The sequence below is a fragment of the Mobula hypostoma genome, chromosome 1 (assembly GCF_963921235.1).
Source record: "Mobula hypostoma chromosome 1, sMobHyp1.1, whole genome shotgun sequence".
Classification (NCBI taxonomy): Eukaryota; Metazoa; Chordata; class Chondrichthyes; order Myliobatiformes; family Myliobatidae; genus Mobula; species Mobula hypostoma.
Genome location: NC_086097.1, coordinates 146577797 through 146599899, shown reverse-complemented (window position 1 = coordinate 146599899; position 22103 = coordinate 146577797). Strand labels below are relative to the sequence as shown.

General features: G+C 41.1%; 1 protein-coding gene across 2 annotated transcripts in view; it reads right to left on the bottom strand.

Annotated features, from left to right (window-relative positions):
- Positions 1-22103, bottom strand: part of map3k22 (mitogen-activated protein kinase kinase kinase 22) — a 114348-nt gene that overhangs the window by 4999 nt on the left and 87246 nt on the right. For both annotated transcript variants that reach the window (XM_063057596.1, XM_063057606.1), the window contains exons 11-15: positions 13891-13983; positions 11324-11515; positions 9693-9841; positions 7601-7732; positions 2481-2610 (exon numbers count right to left, since the gene is read on the bottom strand). In XM_063057596.1, coding sequence (XP_062913666.1) covers positions 2481-2610; positions 7601-7732; positions 9693-9841; positions 11324-11515; positions 13891-13983 — 696 coding nt within the window. The remainder of the gene's footprint in view (positions 1-2480; positions 2611-7600; positions 7733-9692; positions 9842-11323; positions 11516-13890; positions 13984-22103) is intronic.

The following is a 22103-nucleotide window of genomic DNA, read 5'->3' as shown; positions in this document are numbered from 1 at the left end:
TGTTGGCACAGGCACGTTCCAATGTATGCACTGCAACATTTTAAGCTAGTGTGTTCTGATTAAAAGGAGATGTAGAAGCAAACTGCTTCAGAATGCAAGGCACAAAACAAAGCATATAGCAGAATGGAACTTCTTTATCTATCTAATTGATATGATGGAGGTTATTGTTGTTTAATTATGACTTAATTTTGGGCATGTATGCAAACGAACCTGTGAGAGTTTAAAATGGATAAATGCTGGACACTGAGGTTTGCTTATGCCAGAGGGCAGTCTCTGTTGGGGAAGTAGGAGGGAGTAAAACAATTCAACCTGCTGTTGGTTGAAAGAACATCATATGTCCATGTTAAATGGTGTTTGAAGACAGATTTGATTTCTCAGACTTTTGGTAATTACTTCCCTTTCCTCTCCTTCACCATTCTCCATTCTTGTTTCCCTCTGACACTTTCTCTTCTTATCTACCCATGACCTCTCTCTGGTGCTCCTCCCCCTTCCCATTCGTCCATGGTCTTCTGTCCTCTCCTATCACAATCCCCTTTCTCCAGCCTTTCATCTCTTTCAAGAATCAACTTCCCAGCTCTTTACCCCTCCCCCTCTCCCGGTTTCACCTATCACCTGCCTCCTAGTACTTCCTCCTCTCCTCCCCCCACCTTCTTAGCCTGACTCCTTCCGCCTTTCTTTCCAGTCCTGATGAAGGGTCTCGGCCTGAATTGTTGACTGTTTACTTTTTTTCACAGACACTCCCTGAACTACTGAGTTGCTCCAGCCTTTTGTGTGTGTTGCTTTAATTCTTTGCTGCTCATTGAAGTGTTGAGCAGTCTGCCATGTTCACTAAATAGACAGCAGTAGTTCAAAGGGAAGGACTATCACCATCTACTCAAAGACAACTAGGGATGTGGAGCAAATACCAGCTTTGCTAATGGTGAACGAGTCTCCAAGATTAATAAAACAAGAGGCAAACAACTTCACTGATTGAAGTTATGCCAAGTCTAACTTTAAAACAGTGTCCTGGCACTGTTTGTCTAAAGGACGAGCTGAGCATTGCCATAATTAGCACAAACATGCAATGCAGTCCATGTGACTGACTCAGGGATCCTTTTGATCGTATCACATTGTTTTTATTCACTGAAGCCCAAGTAATTGTTTTGCAGATCAAATCTGCAAAGTGAAACTGCAGATCTGAAGACAGTGGATTGGAACACGTTAACATGCTGGTGAAGTTACATAAAGCCTGAAGGAAGAAGAAATAACAAATAATCACAACAGTTGAGAAACATAGACTGTGAGAAAGTTAGTAAAGGCAATTTATATTCAAATGAAAAATCGTCGACCCAAAAATATTCAAATGATAACTGTGAACTGAAAACGAAAGAATGATGAAAGTAAATCCAGAGTATGCTGAAAATCTCAGCATGTCAAGCCACATCCGTGAGAAAATAAGAGTTAACATTTCAGGCTGAAGATCCTTCATTAGGACTCACTTGTAAATCATTTGTATTTTACTCAGAATATTCCTACGTTCTCTGCAGCAAATAAATACTTTAGGATTCTTGTCACCCTAAGACTACATAACCCGAACCTTAACCCTAATGCATACAATAATATGAAAGACACACTAACACCCCAAAGACAGCAATGTGATAATGGTCAGATAACCTACATTAGAGATTTTGCTTGGGTGATGTATACGGACAAAGGCACTGAGAAAAACTCACTCTGCTCTTCTTTGAATAGTGTCATGGGTTTCCTTAGCTTTAACTGGGAGAGTAGGTAGATTATTGAAAGGCCTAAACAGAGTGGATGTGGAGAGGATGTTTCTAATAGTGGGAGAGTCTAGGACGAGAGGGCACAGCCTCAGAATAGAGGGGTGTCCATTTAGACAGAGATAAGGTGGAATTTCTTTAGCCAGAGGGTGGTGAGTCTATGGAATTCAATGTCACAGATAGCTGCGGAGGCCAGGTCATTGAGTCTATTTAAAGTGGATATTGATGGATTGTTGATTAGTCAGGGCGTCAAAGGTTAAAGGGAGAAGGCAGGAGAATGCGGTTAAAAGGGATAATAAATCAGCCATGATGGAATGGTGGAGCAGGCTCGGAAGGCCTAATAGCCTAATTCAGCTCCTGTATTTTATGGCTTTCAACAGGCACCTTTACCTCGCTCCTTCCCTCAGCTGGTAGTAAGTTTTTAAGTTGATAAGCTGGTGATAAGTTAATGAGTGAAATCAGCTTAATGCCTGTACTTCAGAATTTCAATTCATCTCAGTGAAGCCATCTCTGCACCACTAATATTCTGCAGTTAGCGGTTATACCCAGTGGGACAAAGATGCAATTAGTTGTCCAAAGTAGTAGAGACATATCCCTTGTTTGAAATGACAAACATCAACCTTTATATTCTCTAAGGCAAGGACAACCACAGATTTATTAGTGACTAGTTACTAATGTAAAACACCTAATGTGTGGGGGGAAAAAACATTTACAACATACCTTTAATATCTCTGTGTACAATCATATTGCTGTGCAGGTAGGAAACCCCTTCTAGTATCTGTTTGGTGTACTTTCGGGTGACATTTTCAGTGAGAGCTCCATAAGCTTTTAATTGGTCCTTGACAGAGCCCTGAATGAATCAAAATTAGCAATTGAAGCCAAAATAAGTCATTGCATAATCCCATGTTTAAAATAATGCAAGTTATGCTAAGCCATAGAAAAGAAGGAAGCGATTCTCCATCAGCTTTCTCCCTCCAATGACTTCTCCATCTTCAAACTGAACCTTAGACAACATAACTAAACTGAATCAAAGATGAACAATCCACAAAGAAAAGGCTGCAGTAACTACTATTGAGTTCCTCACCTGCAATTCTAACAATCTGGATCTTTTTTCATTGCAAACACAATAATGATGAGCTTGAGAACACTTAAAGGCCCATCCAGAGAATCCAATATTCCTTCGATGCTACTAAACAGATAACCTGCAATATCCTGCAATACGTAGGTTAGTTATTGGTTCATTTGAAGTTAGAGACTGAATCAGGTGCACATCAGCTCTGGTAGGGTTTGCAGGTCGTTACTTCCTACAAGGCGAAACCTAACATCATGAACATCTGCAATGCTTCACTCTCAGATGAGCTCAACAGCTTTTACGCATGCTTGTGAAAGGGAGAATAAAAGCAAATCCCTGCAGCATCTGGTGACCCTGTGAGCTCTGTTTCGGAGACTGATGTCAGAACATCTTTCATGAGGGTGAACCCTCACAAGGTGTCAGGCACCTGGTAGAGCACCAAAAACCTGTGCCAGTCAAGTGGTGGCACTGTTCAAGGATGTTTTCAAACTCTCCCTCTTGCAGTCGGAGGTTCCCACCTGCTTCAAAAGAGCGACAACAGTACCAGTGGTCAAGTGGACCAGGGTGAGCTGCCCAATTGCACTCACATGTACTGTGATGAAGTGTTTTGAGAGGTTGGTCATGGCCAGAATCAACTCCTGCCTAAGCAAGGACCTGGACCCACTGCATATTGCCTAGCGACACAATAGGTCTACAGTGAATGCAATCTCACTGGCCCTCTTCTTGGCCTTGGATCACCTAATCAATAGTAATACCTATGTCAGGCTGCTGTTAATTGATTACAGTTCAGCATTCAGCACAATCATATCCTCTGTTCTAATTACAAGCTCAAAAACCCAGGCCTCTCTACTTCCATCTGCAACTGGATCCTTGACCTTCTCACCAGGAGACCACAGTATTTGCAGATTGGAAATAACATCTTCTTCTCGCTGACAATCCACACGAGTGTGCCTCAAGGATGTGGGCTTAGCTCACTGCTTTACTTCGTCTATAGCTACGACTGGGTGGTTAGGCATAGCTCAAGCGCCATTTATAAATCTGCCAACACAGAACTACTGTTGGCAGAATTTCAGGTGGTGGCGAGGAGGCGTACATGAGCAAAAGAGATCAGCTGGTGGAGCGGTGTTGCTACCGTAATCTTCTATTCAATGTCGAGGGAACACACACACTGCCATGCCTTCTGTGTAATTGCATAGAGTGTGTTGGACCCAGGATAGATCTTCAGAGATATGACACCCAGGATCTTGCAACTGTTCACCCTTCCCACTTCTGATCCCTCGATGACGACAGTGGCTATATTTCATTAGGAGTTTGGGAAGACTTGGTATGTCACCAAAGTCTTTCGCAAGTTTTTATATTTGTACCATGGAGAGTATTCATCACCGTATGGTATGGAAGGGCCAATGCATAGGATTGAAAAAAAATGCAGAAAGTTGCAAACTCAGTCAGTTCCATCATGTACACTAGCCTCCCCATCAAAGAGGAGGTACAGGAGCCTGACACACACTCGTCATTTCAGAACAGCGTCTTCCCCTCTGCCATCTGATTCTGAGTGGACAATGAACCCATGAACAGTACCTCGCTATTTTCCCCCCCTTTTTTTGAACTATGCCGGCTGGTGGCGTAGTGGCATCAGCACCGGACTTCGGAACGAAGGCTCCGGAGTTCAAATCCAGCCGGCTCCCTTGCATGCTTTCCATCCGTGCTAGGTTGAGCGTCCAGCTAGCAACTTGGCCTCGTAAAAAAGAAATTGCCTGCTACAGAAATATCAACAGCAAAAAGTTGATGGCCTATGCTCTCTCGTGAGTTTAAAAGGCAATTTCCTTTCTTGAACTATGTTTTTAATTTTTATATATACTTCTTATTGCAATTTATAGTTTTTTTATTACATATTGCAATGTGCTGCTGTGACAAAACAACAATTTTCACAACATATGTCAGTGATATTAAACCTTATTCTGCTTCTAATAGTCTTGGAGCCCCCTGCTCTAGGGGGTTCAGCATTCTTATAAGGACATTATAAGCAAAAAAAAACAATCTTGAGGACACAACAGAATTTCCTCGTTGGTGTTTGCGGCGACATTTATAATAGGACTTTTAAAACACAAGCCATAGTGTAAGTTAATTGTATTAATTTCCCCATTTTGTTGCCCATTGTTTGCTTGGTTCTAGTTTCAAAGCGAATGACATTCAGTACATTCTATGGCAAGACAACACTTGCTATTTTGAGCCTTGACTAATTCATATAGAATACTGGAGGAACTCAGCACAATAGGCATATCTATGGGGTGGAAAATGGGGGGTGTCCCCCATATCAGGATTGGTCCGAGTCAGCATGGATTTACAAGGCAGAAATCATGCTTGACTAATCTTCTGGAATTTTTTGAGGATGTAACTATGAAAATGGACAAGGGAGAGCCAGTGGATGTAGTGTACCTGGACTTTCAGAAAGCTTTGATAAGGTCCCACATAGCAGATTAGTGGGCAAAATTAGAGCACATGATATTGGGGGTAGGGTACTGACACGGATCGTAAATTGGTTGGCAGATAGGAAACAAAGAGTAGGGATTAACGGGTCCCTTTCAGAATGGCAGGTGGTGACTAGTGGGGCACCGCAAGGCTCGGTGCTGGGACCGCAGCTATTTACAATATACATTAATGATTTAGATGAAGGGATTAAAAGTAACATTATCAAGTTTGCAGATGACACAAAGCTGGGTGGCAGTGTGAAATGTGCGGAGGATGTTGAGATAATGCAGGATGACTTGGACAGGTTGGGTGAGTGGGCAGATGCATGGCAGAAGCAGCTTAATGTGGATAAACGTGAGATTATCCACTTTGGTGGCAAGAACAGGAAGGCAGATTACTATCTGAATGGTGTCAAGTTAGGAAAAGGGGAATCACAACGAGATCTAGGTGTCCTTGTTCATCAGTCACTGAAAGTAAGCATGCAGGTACAGCAGGCAGTGAAGAAAGCTAATGGCATGTTGGCCTTCACAACAAGGGGAGTTGAGTTTAGGAGCAAAGAGGTCCTTCTGCAGTTGTACAGGGCCCTGGTGAGACCACACCTGGAGTACTGTGTACAGTTTTGGTCTCCAAATTTGAGGAAGGACATCCTTGCTATTGAGGGAGTGCAGCGGAGGTTCACGAGGTTAATTCCCAGGATGGCGGGACTGTCATACGTTGAAAGATTGGAGTGACTGGGCTTGTATACACTGGAATTTAGAAGGCTGAGGGGGGATCTGATTGAAACATATAAGATTATTAAGGGATTGGACACGCTAGAGGCAGGAAACATGTCCCTGATGTTGGGGGAGTCCAGAACCAGAGGCCACAATTTGAGAATAAAGGGTAGACCATTTAGAACAGAGTTGAGGAAAAACTTTTTCAACCAGAGAGTTGTGGATCTGTGGAATGCTCTGCCTCAGAAGGCAGTGGAGGTCAATTCTCTGGATGCTTTCAAGGAAGAGTTAGATAGAGCTCTTAATGATAGCGGAGTCAAGGGATATGGGGAGAAGGCAGGAACAGGGTACTGATTGTGGATGATCCGCCATGATCACAGTGAATGGCAATGCTGGCTCGAAGGGCCGAAAGGCCTACTCCTGCACCTACTGTCTATTGTCCCTGAAGGGCCTCGCTTCAGAACGTTGATCGTTTATTCCCTCCCATAGATGTCGCCTGACTTGCCGAGTTCCTCCAGCACTTCCTATGTTTTGCTCAAGACTTTCAGCATCTACAGAATCTCGTGTTCTATTTCGTGCCCTCATGCTTTATCCTCATGAACTGTTTAATATGTGAAGGAGAATATAAAACAATATTTTGAATTTGTTCTCATCTAATTGCCTGTACTCTACACTCCAATGCACGATAATGAGGAATGGGAATGTTGACTAACATTTTGTATGGTGTATGGTTAATGGTAACACTGACAGCTGTGATCCAAATCAAACAGATGATCAGACTTTAGAAGGCAAAGCAGAACTTCTTGAACTTTTGTGAACTTCAGTTCTGAGTGTTATTTGCTTACTTCTTGAGATTGCATGATTTGTTTTTTTCTGCACAGTGGATGTTTTGATGGCCTTTTTTAAAACATGGGTTCTATTGGGTTTCTTTGTTTTGTGGCTGCCTGTAAGGAGATGAATCTCAAGGTTGTATTTAGTATACATACTTTAACAATAAATCTACTTTGAACTATGAAAAAAAAGCCTCATCTAACTTAAATACATTGCACATTTTAGGACTGAAGTACAAACAACAGGAAGGGCAAAGGATCATCTAGCATTTATGCTGTAACAGCTGATATCAATTGAAGCAGAGGTGCAAATAATCGACCAGGATTGCTCCTTGTCTGACAGTGAACATCATCAGGATCAATGATTATGATGGTTATGATGTGGTCTCTAAAATAATTATATATCCTGCTGACCATTTCTTTCACATAAAGGAATGCACCTTCTTTGGGATCTTTTCCCTCCACACAAATATTTAGTGACTGATGTTTTTCACGTCTTCATCCTAAATGTGAACACGAGGATTTGTTAGGTGTCTGCAGCCCATTGCCACTGTGACTTATGGGGCTTTCTTTTAAAGTAACTGCATGGAGTGTATGATTAAAACCAATGGAAGCTTGTTTGAGAAGGCTCCCAATGTACATCAATGAAGTCCTAGAAAATACTGGGACCTGTTAAAACAGTGGGGAAAGGAATTGATTAAGACATATGCTGCCATATGAAAATAGAGTAACTAAAAGCAAGTAGTCAATACTTACACCTGGCATATATTCTACAAAGATTGACAACTTTCTTTCCATTGAGTCCCGGAGTGACCCATAATACTGCACTATCCTATCATGGCGAAGATTCTTTAATAACTGAATTTCACATTCCAAAGCGTTGACTTCCTGCAACAATAAGAAAAGTAACCAATTGTCAAGCAGCAAGCTTCTCTTCAATTGAATTAACAATATTTAATATTGCATGCACATTCCCCAGCTTCCATTTGCACACTATTAATTTATTATTCTATTTGAAAAGAGGTTATCAGTTATAATTTTAGCAAGCAGTAAAATTCCTCTTAGAATCTCCTGTGTATGGGACCATATGTGATCACTGTGGAAATCATACACTGATTGGGTAATTTATTTTTGTGGAAATCCTCCCTTGAGTCCACATACCACCCTGAACTTTAAAATACTTGTCATATTAATATTAATTCTGCAACCCACTTCTTACTGATATCTCTGCTCAGGAAATGAAGGACCAAATTGCTCATACCCATTCCTAAGAATAACTTGCACAAGCACACTGGAAAAATTTCCCTTATAATGTGTTTTCACATTGAAATGGTGAATATGCTTCTATCTTCTAAATATACTTGCTCATCTCTTCTTCCTTTACTGATTAGTCAAAAACAAATCTTTCAATATTTAATGAGACCTTACACAAACTGAATTAAAAAAAAACTTTAAAAAGTGGTAGATTGAGAATCTATGAACAAAAATCTCTTAAACTTTACTAATCATACATACAGTAGTTATTTCCTGGAATAAGTGCAATTATGTTCCGTGATTGCCCCAGATTCTTGCTTAATATCAGCAAAGCCCAAGAAGAACCTAAATCAATGTACAAAGCACTAGTAGGTCAGGCAGCACCTATGCATGAAAGTGGACAGTTGAACGTCTTCATTTGGGTCCTGGCCCGAAATGTTGACTGTTTATTCATTTCCATAGATGCTACCGGACCTGCTGAGTTCCTCTAGCATGTGTGTGTGCTGCAAGATTGAGGGCATACAGTTTTTATCCCACTGAATAAACCTCTTGCACTACAGGATCAATTTCTGACCTCACAGTTCACCTTGCTTTGATCGCGCACACTCCCTGTAGCTGCTGCTGCACTTTATTCTGTTATTGTTTTAACTTTGTTCTGCCTCAGTGCCTGTGTAATGATTTGATCTGTACAAACAACTTGCAAGACAAACTTTTCACTGTATTTTGGTACCAGTGACTATAATAAACCAATCCCAGCTTCAGTACGAAAAGTGAGGGAAGAGGAGGTGCATGGCTCAGAAGGAGACAGGTGGATCAGGTTGATGGGGGAGGGGAGAGTGGAAATAGCATCACAAGCTGGGAGGTGATAGATGGAAGTGATAAAAGGCTGCAGATGATGGAGTCTGATAGGAAAGAAAGGATAAAGTGAGGGAGGTGAGGAGGGGAGCTGGTTCAAGAGGTGTGTGAGTGATGCATAGATGGAGAGGATGAGGGAGGGAAGGAGACATGGTGGGGGGGGCAGGTAGATTAAGAAGAGAGAAAAATAGAAAGAAGACAAGAGAACAGGTACTAGAGGTGGAAGAAATTCAATGTCCATACTGTCAGGCTGCAGATTGCCCAAGCAGAGAATGCTGTTTCTTTAGTCTGTGTTGAGCCTCAAAATGGCAGTGGAGAAAGCTGTGGACAGACATGTCAGTATGGGAATAGGGAAGAAAATTAAAATGACCGACAACTAAGAGATACAGAAGGGCATAGTGGATAAAGCAAAGGTGCTTGGATATAATGGTATCAGATATAAAAGAGACAATAGAAGCAATAAATACAATAAATAATGTTCAGGGTATTGGCACATGAAAGTTGTCTCATCTGGATGGGCTGTTGCAAGTCCTGGACTGTGATGAGGGGGCAGGTGTCGCACCTTCTATGGTTATAGGTGAAAGGGACTGGGGAGGGAGGGGAATGGATGGGGAGGGATGAGTGGATCTGGCAGTTATGGAGAGAGTGATCCCTGCAGAAAGTGGAAAGGAGGGGATGATGTGGTCTGTGGTGAGATCTAGATCACACGACACACGAGCAAGTTGACTCAATCACTGACCTTGCTTGTTTCTTGGCAATCTGCATCAAAAGCCACTTGCTTGACTGCTAGTTCTCTACCCGTGTCAGCATCGTAGCACAGGTAAACTTCTCCAAATGCTCCCCGTCCAAGAAATTTTCCTAGCCTCCAGTTGATGGGAGCTCTCGGTGCTGTTGGAATTAAGTTCAAAAGAGCTTCAGTTGTAATATTTCCTATCTCTGTTTTTGTTTAACTTTCAAATGATGACTGGAGAGGAAAGCTAGTGCGCTTTAATTAGACCAGCTCTTTTAAAATGATAACCCCATCATTAATAAATTTGTAACTTCTCTATATCCTGGAATAGAACTAATGCCTTTTAGAATCCTTTACAATAATATTAGCGTTTGCAGAAAATGAGTTTTGCTTAAAAATAAATGCAGTTATTCTTCACATTTAAAGATGATGTCATTGTAAACTACACAAAGGGAAAGATACAGTAGCTGACTGCTTTAAGAAAGCCCCAGATTTACTTGTTTATATTTGAATTTATACAAAATATCATACCAATGTAAATGTGTTAATTGATATAATATCTAGATTGTTGGAATAAACAAAACATGGGAGTATGCCAAATATTTTCAACATCCGTAAATACAAGGTAGCACTGCACCTCAGGAATGTGCAGTGTTGTAAAGCACCAGGGGAGCAATGATCTCAGGGTGATGAGGGTCTGTATTCAAAATCAATCTGGGGATAAGGGCTTGGTGGGCGAAGGAGGATTAGGCCTCCAGTCTAAGGTTTAGAGCATAAAGAAATTGAAAAACATGAGGCAAAGGACAAACAACCAAGAAGTGGCGGGGCTCAGGGCCATTCGGGGTGGGCTTTATCAATCACACAACCATAGACCAAAAAACATCTCCAGTTAAGTGGAACGGTTGAGGGTGATGAAAGACAGGAGCAAAATCCCTAAAAGTATGCCTACCAGGAATTCTGAGCCTGGGATTCTGTATCAGTAAACTATTTAAAGCTGGTCTCCGTCAACCGATGCTAAAAAGATAACCCTGTTGTCTTCTTAAGCTGTGTTTCGCTGAGTGATTGATTTATGAAATATGGGCATACAACTATATTTGTCCAGGATATGTCAAAGATTGCTCTGCATAACCTCTGACATAAATGCGTACATGTAGCCAACTCCACACGATTTAAAACCTGATAGTGAAATAATTCTTTCACCTTAGTGTATTGCACTATGCAAAAGGATTTCAATACTTTATCTGCACTAGAAAGATTATATAGCAATTTATGATTTACTATACTACACTTATCAACAACTGGAGTAACTTTTGCCCTATGTACTCTTCACTGTAGTCTAAAAATATCCTGGATTTATTCCATCAACGTGCACTTTGTGTGTATTGGTGAGGTCCTGCAATAATATTTTCATTGTTAGCATTTCTATGCTTGTAGATTTTAACAGCATCATAAAATTGTAAATATACTTTCTTTGTGAGCTCTAGCACAAACTAAAATTAGAGGATTTTCACCCTTGAAAATAGCTAAAAAGTCATCATTGAAATTCGAACCATTCTTTAAATTTTTTAATCGTATTTTAAAACTCTCATGATACTTCAGCTCTGGTTTACCCTTGGGAAAAGTGCTATGGATTTACTTACACGCTGAAGACAAATGCCTATCATGAATTTTGAAACAATTTTTATCTTCGCTGCTCCATCGAATGGTCCAGTTGTCATCAGACTGCAAAGTAATCCCTATGCTGTCCCCATTGGTACTATGTGACCGAATGGAAGGAACTAGTTGGAAAAGATTTTCTTGATGGATGAAGCTTCGTGGAAAAGTCCTTCTCCCTGAAGGGAAGAAAAAGACAAATAAAACAAGAATTTAGGTGCATGGATTGTTGGATTATGGAGGCTATGGTCCAGTAAAAGTCCATGGGAATCAGCTGTTTAAATGGTGCAGCATGGACTGGATGGGCCAAAGGGCCAGTTTCTGTGCTGTACTTTTCTATGACTCTAAACATTCACACACTCACAATTTCTACAGTGCATTGTAGTGAGTAATTGCTTTTGAAGTACTGTTACTGTATCTAGGCAAATCTGGAAGGCAACTCAAATACGTGAAGTCTATCATGAGAGAAACTAGGGCTGCCCAGAGCATTCAAGAGCTGAGAAAATACAGTTAAATTTGACTGCCTCCAAAATTGACCATAGATAAGATGATGTGTAACTCAGCCACAACCTTTGCTTCTGGAAAAGTCTTCAAGATGCCTTCAAATTCACTTGCTGCTTACAACCAATAACCACTGAAAATGGATCAAGCAGGCGAGGAACTCATTTATAGAAGAACCTGAAGCTCCCTTTGGAGCTATTATGCATTCTTAGACTATAGAATAGTACAGCACTACAGGCCCTTCGGCCCACAATGTTGTGCCCACCCTCAAACCCTGCCTCCCACATAAGCCCCCACCTTAAATTCCTCCATATACCTGTGTAGTAGTCTCTTAAACTTCACTAGTGTATCTGCCTCCACCACTGACTCAGGCAGTGCATTCCACACACCAACCACTCTCTGAGTAAAAAACCTTCCTCTAATATCCCCCTTGAACTTCCCAACCCTTAAGAAAGCACATTCTTACTTTTCTTGCTCCACTGCCATGCTCTGCATATACTTGGCTCTTTCTGTAAGCTGTGCTGCAATTCATAGGAAATGTCTACTACAGTTCCCATATCTGGGAGTAAAAGATCTGAGCAGGAGCCTCAAAATCGCACAAAGCCTTTCACCGCCTGCATCCTTCTTTAATGAACTTTATAAGAACTGTCAAACATTTACACATTTTCAGCTGTGTGAAATTAAATCATTAGTTGGAGTGCTAACTTCCAAATGGTTTGATTTCAGGCTAGTATTGCATGCTCAGTGATGTCATGATCAGCCATATTTGCATGTTACTAAAAGGCATTAGGCATGCTTCAAATAAATGCGCTCATCAGACACCAAGTTTGAAAAAATCTGCACCTTCATACAAGGCTGAATTTTGTGGCTTAATACTCTTTGTTCTTGTTCCAGTAGCAGCATAGAATCATTCATATAAACAGTTAAAATGATGGCATTTCTAACAATAGCTTTCTTTGTCCTTAATGCATTGAATCATCAACCAAGAATATGAGCTTAAGTACAGTTGTAGAACATGAAACTATAACTTCCTGTTTAACCACTAATCCAAATAGATAAATATTTTTTATAATGAAGCATACTGCCAATATGCAATACCAAAGGGAGAACAAAAAACTCCTCAGGCCTTGTTTTAGATTCACAAACACCTGGACTTATCTGACAATCTTTCATTAAGAAAAATGATCCCTTGGTAATTAAATAGGTCTACATATAAACACAGCATGCTGAGCAGTGGAAAATACAGTGGAGGCTGAGGAAGAGTGTTGTCCAGATTTTATTATGTTAAAACAGATCCAACTGTTCACTTGTCAAGTGCATGGACCCTTATACACTTTAGCCTTAAGGTTTAATTGCACATTTGTGTGAAGACAATCTTAGAAAGAGTAATGAGAGTGAGCAAGTGCCTTCCACGCAGAAAGGTGGAAAACAAAGACACATAAGTCCCATTCTAAAGTATTATATGTTGACTCCCACTGGAAAGAATGCACATATGATCACTGGGTGGGTACAGGATATGTTCAAATTTGGACAGCCTGCCAACACTCACTTTCTAGACTCTGACGCAAGGGGAAATTTGTTATTTCTAGTGTTGATGACATTATAGTCTCCTTGCAACTCCATTGAGCAAGAACCAAATGACCCAAAACGGTAAGAGAAGTTTTGTTTCTAATTCAGAACTTCTGAAATACCACCAGGTACTTTTGAACAATATGCCAGATATTTATTTTTCTTCTCCCCCATGTATGTTCCTACTATCAACAGAAAATTACCCATAAATAAATGCAACAAAATTAAGATCTCCTTAAATGGAACAAGCTGCAGCTTCCTCATTTATAGGTTACGGTCAATTAACATGATCAAATATTTTTGTAGATCATGATGGTTCTAAGTTACTGTGCTCAAGGAAGTATCTGCCATGGCAAGTAATCTAGTAGAAGAAATTTAAAGCTATCTAGCGTTAGTATCTGGACATGGGTGAGAAATGTATATACTATCATGATATGAATGCAAAAACATCTAGAATCTCAAAAAATCCTGTTCCTTAACTAACCATCACTGTAGTCTTTGCGGTGGTTTGAAAATGGAAATTGTCGTGGGTATGTTCCACCTTTTCCTGCTCTTTCATAAGATTGTTTAGCGTGATCTGAAAGAGAAAACCAAATTAAAATTAGCAATCATTGGGCAGCTTGACAATCATTGAATTTTAGCACGAAGAACCAGACAATGAAATTTCCCAACGATATTGGCATGCAAGATTCCTTAACATTTAATTGAATACAATATTACATACGTACCCCATGCAACGCTTATTGAGAAAGTTAGGAGGCATGGGATCCAAGGGGACCTTGCTTTGTGGATCCAGGATTGGCTTGCCCACAGCAGGCAAAGAGTGGGTGTAGATGCGTCATATTCTGCATTGAGGGTGGTGACTAGTGGTGTACCTCAGGGTTCTGTTCTGGGATGTCTTCTCTTCATCAATTTATAAATGACCTGGATGAGGAAGTGGCGGGATGAGTTACTCAATTTGCTGGTAACACAAAGGCTGGGGGTGTTGCGGATAGATAGTGTGGAGCGCTATCAGAGGTTACAATGGGACATCGATAGGTTGCAAAACTGGGCTGAGAAGTGGCAGATGGAGTTCCACCCAGATAAGTGTGAGGTGGTTCATCTTGGTAGGTCAAATATGATGGCAGAATATAGTATTAATGGTAAGACTCTTGGCAGTGTGGAGGATCAGAGGGATCTTGGGGTCCGAGTCCATAGGACATGCAAAGCTCCTGTGCAGGTTGACTCTGTGGTTAAGGCATCATATGGTGCATTGGCCTTCATCACATGTGGGATTGAGTTCAAGAGCCGAGAGGTAATGTTACAGCTATATAGGACCGTGGTCAGACCCCACGGAGTACCGTGCTTAGTTCTGGTCACTTCACTACAGGAAGGGTGTGGAAACTATAGAAAGGGTGTAGAGGAGATTTACAAGGATATTGCCTGGATTGGGGAGCATGCCTTATGAGAACAGGTTGAGTGAACTTGGCTTTTCTCCTTCGAGCGCTAGAGGTTGAGAGGTGACATGATAAAGAGGTGTATAAGATTATGAGAGGAATTGATCATGTGGATAGTCAGAGGTTTTTTTCCCAGGGCTGAAATGGCTAACATGAGAGGGCACACCTTTAAGGTGCTTGCAATTAGGTACAGAGGGGATGTCAGGGCTAAGTTTTTTATGCAGAGAGTGGTGAGTGCGTGGAATGGGCTGCTGGTGACAGTGGTGGAGGTAGATACAATAGGACCTTTTAAGACACTCCTGGATAGGTACATGGAGCTTAGAAAAATAGAGGGCTATGGGTAATCCTAGGTAATTTCTAAAGTAAGTACATGTTCAGCACAGCATTGTGGGCTGAAAGGCCTGTATGGTGCTGTAGGTTCTCTATGTTTCTAATTATCGTTGCCACATGTCCAACCATTTTCCCAGTTAGTCTTATGTCCTTTTGAGATATATCATTATCCTTCTCGCCTCTCACTAACTTACACATTTTGCACTCTCTACAATTCTGAACGTTCCCTGTATATTTAAATCCACAGAAATGTCAGGAAAAGCAATAAACCCTTCCCTCATTTCTGAGTAACAATACTTTCCACCTTGTTCCAGTCCAGGAAACAACCCTATCTGTCACAACTGTCTTAACAGCTAAAACAGTATGCTGTCATACTCCTGTTTACTACATGGTTATGACTTTATTAATAATAAGGCTTATTAATTATTTATTGTGCCTTATTAAAACCTCACACACCATTTACTACTTAATAACGATCTGTGTTCTCTCAATGAAAGACCTATTCAAATGTGTTAAACATGACAATCCTTCTAAAATATGTGTTGGTTTCCACTAATTAATCTAACCCCTTCAAGGTTGAAGTAACTGATTTAAATGTACGTGCTTTTTTTAAAAAAAAATTCCTTTATCCAATAATTGTGTGACGTCTACAACACTTGTCCTTTTTTACCCTAAAGATAACCAGATTATGTTCTCTGTCTGCACATTTTGTCCCTTAACAAACTAGAATGAATCATGCATCACCTCCTAGGCCTTGACTTAATCTATTTTAAGTTTTGTCAGTCCTTCTGCTACCTTTCCTGTATTTTGGAGCCTGTCGCACAAGACTAGAATCTTTCTTATTTGACCAAGACAACAGGGTTTTTCTTGGTGAAAACATGCATGCATATTCCTTTAATAGCTCAGCAGGCCCTCTGCAATCATCGGCATACCTTCAATTTAGCTGCTAATATCCTCTCCCCAACTCTAATTAATTATTTACATACCTATGGAAGACGTTTAGGTTCCCTTTTTATTAACTGGAAGTCTAGCTGCATATTCTCTCTTTGCACATTTCCTTTCTCAGTTCCTTCTTAGTTTTCTACACTCAAGCTTCTCATTTATACTGACAACCTAACATACACTCTGGAGCTCTACTTCTTTCATCATATAGGGAACTCTGGCTTTGGTTGTCTTACCATTTCCACTGGAGGGAATGCATATACTGCTTTAAAGCCACAACAGTTTTTAAAGCCATCCCTTGTATAATTTCAGTTTTGCCTGGCAATCTTTGATTAATTCATCTGGAACAGGTTCATCCACTGGTTGTAGCCACCCCTAACTTTCATATGACTTGTTGCTAATCCTTTTCCATAATTCATTTACAACTTGTGATACTGCCAGGACCAGAACCTATTGATTCAGAAAGTTCTTCAGAATACAGTTCAGAAATTCTACTCCTGTGCTATTCATGTCCAAATCGGTACTAGGATCATTTATATTCCCCGTTATTATCACTGTTGTTTTGTACATTTCTGAGATTTGCCCACAAGTATGTTCACCTATGTCTTTTCTACTGAATAATGGTCCACAGAATCAGTGCCATTATAGCACCTAGTTAACTCTAACTAAACAAAGTCTGTCCTTCACTTTTTCTGGATACCTTCTCTCCCTAAGCAACATTGCCATCGTCTTCTCAATAATATCTTTCCTGAACCACATGGGTATAGGCAATAACTTTCAATGTTCCATATATCGTATCAGCACATTATTGTCTTCTCCCCATAATTTATTCCATGAATGGAATGGATCTACTATATACCATGGTACTGGGACTGCTATATACCATGAGCAAAAGGAGATGAATGTCCAGCATTTCTGCATCAAACACTGACCTGTTTGAGTCAGATCTTTATTGTCAGAAGATTATTTTCCATGAGATGTTTGTGACCCTGGCTCACTTACTGAATTCACCACACTCTGTCAGCTTGTACCATAACCAAAAGGTCTATCTTATATTTCCTCTTGATCAGTTTCCATATACAGTAAGTGCTTACTTCGTTCCCAAACACTTGTTCCAATCATCCTCCAATTGTAAGACTACATCCCAATTCCCACTGCCAAACTGGTTTAAACCCTTTCCCATGCACTTGCAAACCTCCCCACACTGATACAGGGGCTGGCTATGTTCAAGATTGCTTATTGTCATTCTTCAATGCACAAGCACAAAGGAGAATGAAATTATTGTTAGTCCGGATCTGGTGCAATATTAAAGAAAATAAACATAAAGAACATAAGCATATAAATACAATAAATATAAATACATAAGCTTAGCTTATGGACCGATTGTATGTCCATAAAGTGGTGGAAGTGCAGGCGTGTCTGTACACAAGGTGACTCTGACAGAAAATGATAAATAGTGATGCTGGGGGATATAGTTGGGTGGGTTAATGAATAGAGGTGTTGATCAGCCTGACAGCTTGAGGGAAGTAACTGTTATTGAGTCTAGTGGTCCTGCTGTGGATGCTGCACAGCATCTTCCCTGATGGGAGTGGGAGCACAGGGTATGGGATCCTTCATGATATTGCTGGTTTTTTCCCCCAGCATATTTCTGTATATAAATCCTTGATGGCAGGTAGGCTGATGCAAGGCAGCTGGTTCATGATGTATTTACTTATACTCGTTTCCCTTTTATAAAATCACTCCAAAAAAGCAACAGTGTTGATCAAGAGATTACATGAGGTTCTGCTTTTTAATCTCCGAGTTACTCCCCGACTGACTCTGGATCACTAGTCGCTACAAAAGATAGGACAAGGGCTGATGGTTTCTCTGTCATTGGTATGAAAGTATTGTGTGATATGGAAGAGGAATGGGCCAGTGGGCAGAGTATGAAAGATTAAGAGCGGTGTATTGAGGAAGAGTACTGGCATGGTGTATATGGGATGGGGGATTGGAGGTCAACACGTGGTATGTGGGGAATTGAGTTTGCTATGGTATGTGGATAGTCTATATGGCAATGGTGGTGTGACAATGTGGGATAAAGGAAGAGGTGATGAGTGGTGTGCAGGGATGGGGTTGTAGTGTGGCATGTACATGATAGGGATGGGGAATGAGAGAGGGTGTTAGTCATTGACAGACTGTGAATATGGGGTGTTTTCTGTGTGACATTGTTGAGGGATACCTGTTGATGCAAGAGTGCTGCACTGTGTGTAGAAAGGGGAAGTTGTGGGGTCTGTGGACTGAGGAATGGTGTACGCACACGATAATTGCTGGCGTAGGGGCTATGTGTTTGGTTTGTGGGGAGAGTGTAGTAGAAAGTCAATGTACTAGCTTGTAGGCAAGAGTGAGCAGGTCTGTATTTGTGTTCTAGATGAGCTGTAAAGTGACTTCTAGGTGCACTCCTGTAATCATAATCGGGGAAACATAAAAGTGAAAAGATTTTTAATTGCAAGACAACGGGAGAGCCAAAAAAGGTGTGAAAAGTCAGAAAGATGCAGGCCATCTGAAGAAGTATTTTTTTTTGGAAAATCTTGGAAGTCTCAGACTTGAAAAGGTCCAGTGTACCACTCACCTCCAAGCAGTTTGACTGCTGTGGTGAATACCTGATGTCAAGGCAGACATTTTGACAAATGCAGGAGATGCTGGAAATCATGTGCAATGCAATCAATAGGTCAGGCAGTGTCTAGGGAGGGAAAAGACAGTCCTGATGAAGAGCCTTGGCCCAAAATGTCGACTGTTTATTTCTCTCCATAGATGCTGCCTGATCTACTGAGCTCCTCCACCATTTTGTGCGTGTAGCCTGTTTCTTAAGGTGTGAATTAGTTCTTCAGAGTAACACAATCAGCTGTTACGCATTTATTTCACAGTCCAAAGTAAAATTTATTATCAGAATACATACATGTCACTACATACAACTCTTTAAGATTCTTTTGCTGCAGGCATACTTAGTAAATCTATAGAACAGTAACTATAAACTGTAAGCATCACAAACTGTCAACTGTAAACAAACTGTGCAAATGTAGATATAAATAAATAGCAATAAATTACAAGCATGAAATAACAATATAACAGTCCTTAAGTGAGTGTAGCTACCCCCTTCTGTTCAAGAGCTTGATTGTGGAAGGGTAGTAACTGTTCTTGAACCTGGCGGTGCGAGTCCTGAGGCATCTGTACCTTCTACAGCAGTGTTTCATGTAGATGTGCTCGATGGTTGGGAGGGTTTTACCTGTGATGTACTCGGACGATTCTACAACCTTTTGTAGGATTTTCCACTCAAAGGCATTGGTGTTCCCATACCAGGCCATAATGCAGCCAGTCAGCACACTTTCTACCGCACATCTATAGAAGTTTGCCAAGGTTTTTGATGATATGCCAAACTCCACAAACTTCTGAGGAAGTAGAGGTGCTGTCGTGCTTTTGTTGTAATAATATTTACCTGAAGGGTCCAGGACAGATCCTCTGAGATAGTGACACCCAGGAATTTAAAGTTACTGACCCTCTCCACCTCTGATCCTCCAGTGATTACTGGCTCGTGGACCTCTGGTTTCCTTCTCCTGAAGACTACAATCAGTTTCTTGGTCATACTGACATTGAGTGAGAGGTTGTTGTTATTACACTACTCAGCCAAGTTTTCAATCTCACCTCCTGTATGCTGATTCATCACCATCTTTGATACAGCCCACAACAGTGGTGTCATCAGCAAACTCGTATACGGTGTTGGAGCTGTACTTAGCCACACAATCATAGGTGTAAATCGAGTAGAGCAGGGAGCTAAGTGCACATCCCTATAGTGCTCCTGTGCTGATTGAGATTGTGGAGGAGATGTTTTTGTCAATCCAAACTGACTGGGATCTACAAGTGAGGAAATCCAGGATCCAATTGCACAAGGGGGTATTAGAGTCTACTGATTAATTTTGAGGGGATGATGATGTTAAATATTGAGCTATAATTGATAAAGAGCATCCTGATGTATGCATCATTGATGTCCAGATGCTCCAGGGTTGTGTGAAGTGCTAACAAGGTGGCATCCGCTGGAAACCTGTTGCTTCAGTAGGTGAAATGGAGCAGATCCAAGTCACCATTCAGACAGGAGCTGATATGCTTCAACACCAGCCTCTCAAAACACTTCATCATTGTGGATGCAAGTGTCACTGGGCAACAGTCATTTAGACAGGTTACCATGCTCTTCTTGGGCACCAGTATGATTGAAGCCTGCTTGAAGCAGTTGGGTAGCACACACTGCCAGTGCTAGAGATTGAAGATATCCACGAATACATCAGCCAGTTGGTTTGCACAGGCTTTCAGTACTCAGCCAATACTCCACCTGGACCGGATACTTCCCTTGGATTCACTCTCTTGAAGGGAGCCCGCATGTCATCTTCAGATACTGAGACCAAAGGATCACTGGGACACACAGGGGTTTGTGATGGTTCCTCCCTGTTCTGGTGGTCAAAGTGAGCATAGAAGGTATTGAGATCATCTAGAAGCAAAGCTCTGCTGTCACTTATGTCGCAAGATTTGGCTTTGTAGTTTATGGTATCCAAACGCTGCCGCAGCTGTCAGGCATCCCTCGTTGATTCCAGTCTAGTCCGGAATCTCCACTTCACCTGAGAGATGGCTTTCCAGAGATCATACCTGCACCTCTTGTAGCATTCCTGATCTCCAGACTTGAATGCATCTGACCTAGCTCTCAGCAAGTTCCGGATTTCATTGTTCATCTAGGGCTACTGATTGGGGAAAACACTGAATGGTTTCATGGGGACACACTCATCCACAGCTTTTTTAATAAAGCCTGTAACGACCGTGGTGAAGTCATTAGGGTCCTCAGATAAGTTCTTGAACACGGGCCACTCCATTGACTCAAGGCAATCGTGTAACAGTTTCTCAGCCTCCTGCAACCATCTCTTGGTTGACTTGACCTCTGGAGCCTTGCTCTTTAGGCTCCGTCTGTATGCAGGTAGCAAGAGTGCAGCCATATGATCCAACTTGCCAAGATGCATTCTAGGGAAAGAATGATAGGTATTCCTTATCATAGTATAGCAGTGGTCTAGTGTGTTGGGACCTCTGGTGCAACAGGTTACGTGCTAGTGATGATTGGGCAGTGTTGTCTTCGAAGAGGGCTGGTTAAAGTCGCCAACTATATTTTGAAATGTGTTGGAATGGGCCGTTTCTTGGTTACAGACAGCATAGTGCAGGTTCTTGAGTGCTTACTTATAACTAGCTGCTGGTGGTACGTAAACTGAAGTCAGTATCACAGATTAGAACTCTCGAGGAAAACAGAATGGCCTACATTTAATTATTAGTTGTTCTAAATCAGGGGAACAAAAATTGCAGCAATACCTCCTAAAGTACCAAACATTTATACACACTTAAAGCCACAAAATTAACATTTCTATTTGTTCTTACTGAAAGAGTAACACTGGTTAGTGTTAGTCTTTCCACTACCCATCTCTAACAGTTCTTAAAAGCCGCTAGTGCACGCCTCAAAGCAGCATAGGCAATCAGAAATTTAAAAGGATCTATGGGTTAGAATCATATGCTGGCCACACTATGCAGAGGAAGGAAGTTCTTTTTCCCTGATGAAAGTCAGTAGTAAAACTGCTGTTCCGCTTTTGTTAACACCATTACAGCAATTTTCTGCTTTGTTCTGCTGCCATCGCAGATTCCATTTACTGAATTCAGTTTCACCACTTTCAACTTAAAAGTTTGAACAAGGTTTAATGATGTTTTTTCTTTTTTATTTGTAATAGCGTATACAATCAATTCCCATCTTTAATTTCATTGTACCATCAAATCAATCCGCTCTCCTACAATACACCAATTCCTCTCATGTTTCCTTTTTGGACGGTACGCACATGATGCTCCTGCAGAGGACCCAGACCTTCAGTAGTGAACGGTGGCAGGAGCCTAGAATTTGATCCTTTCCCACAGAGCAATTCTAGTGGCTGCATTC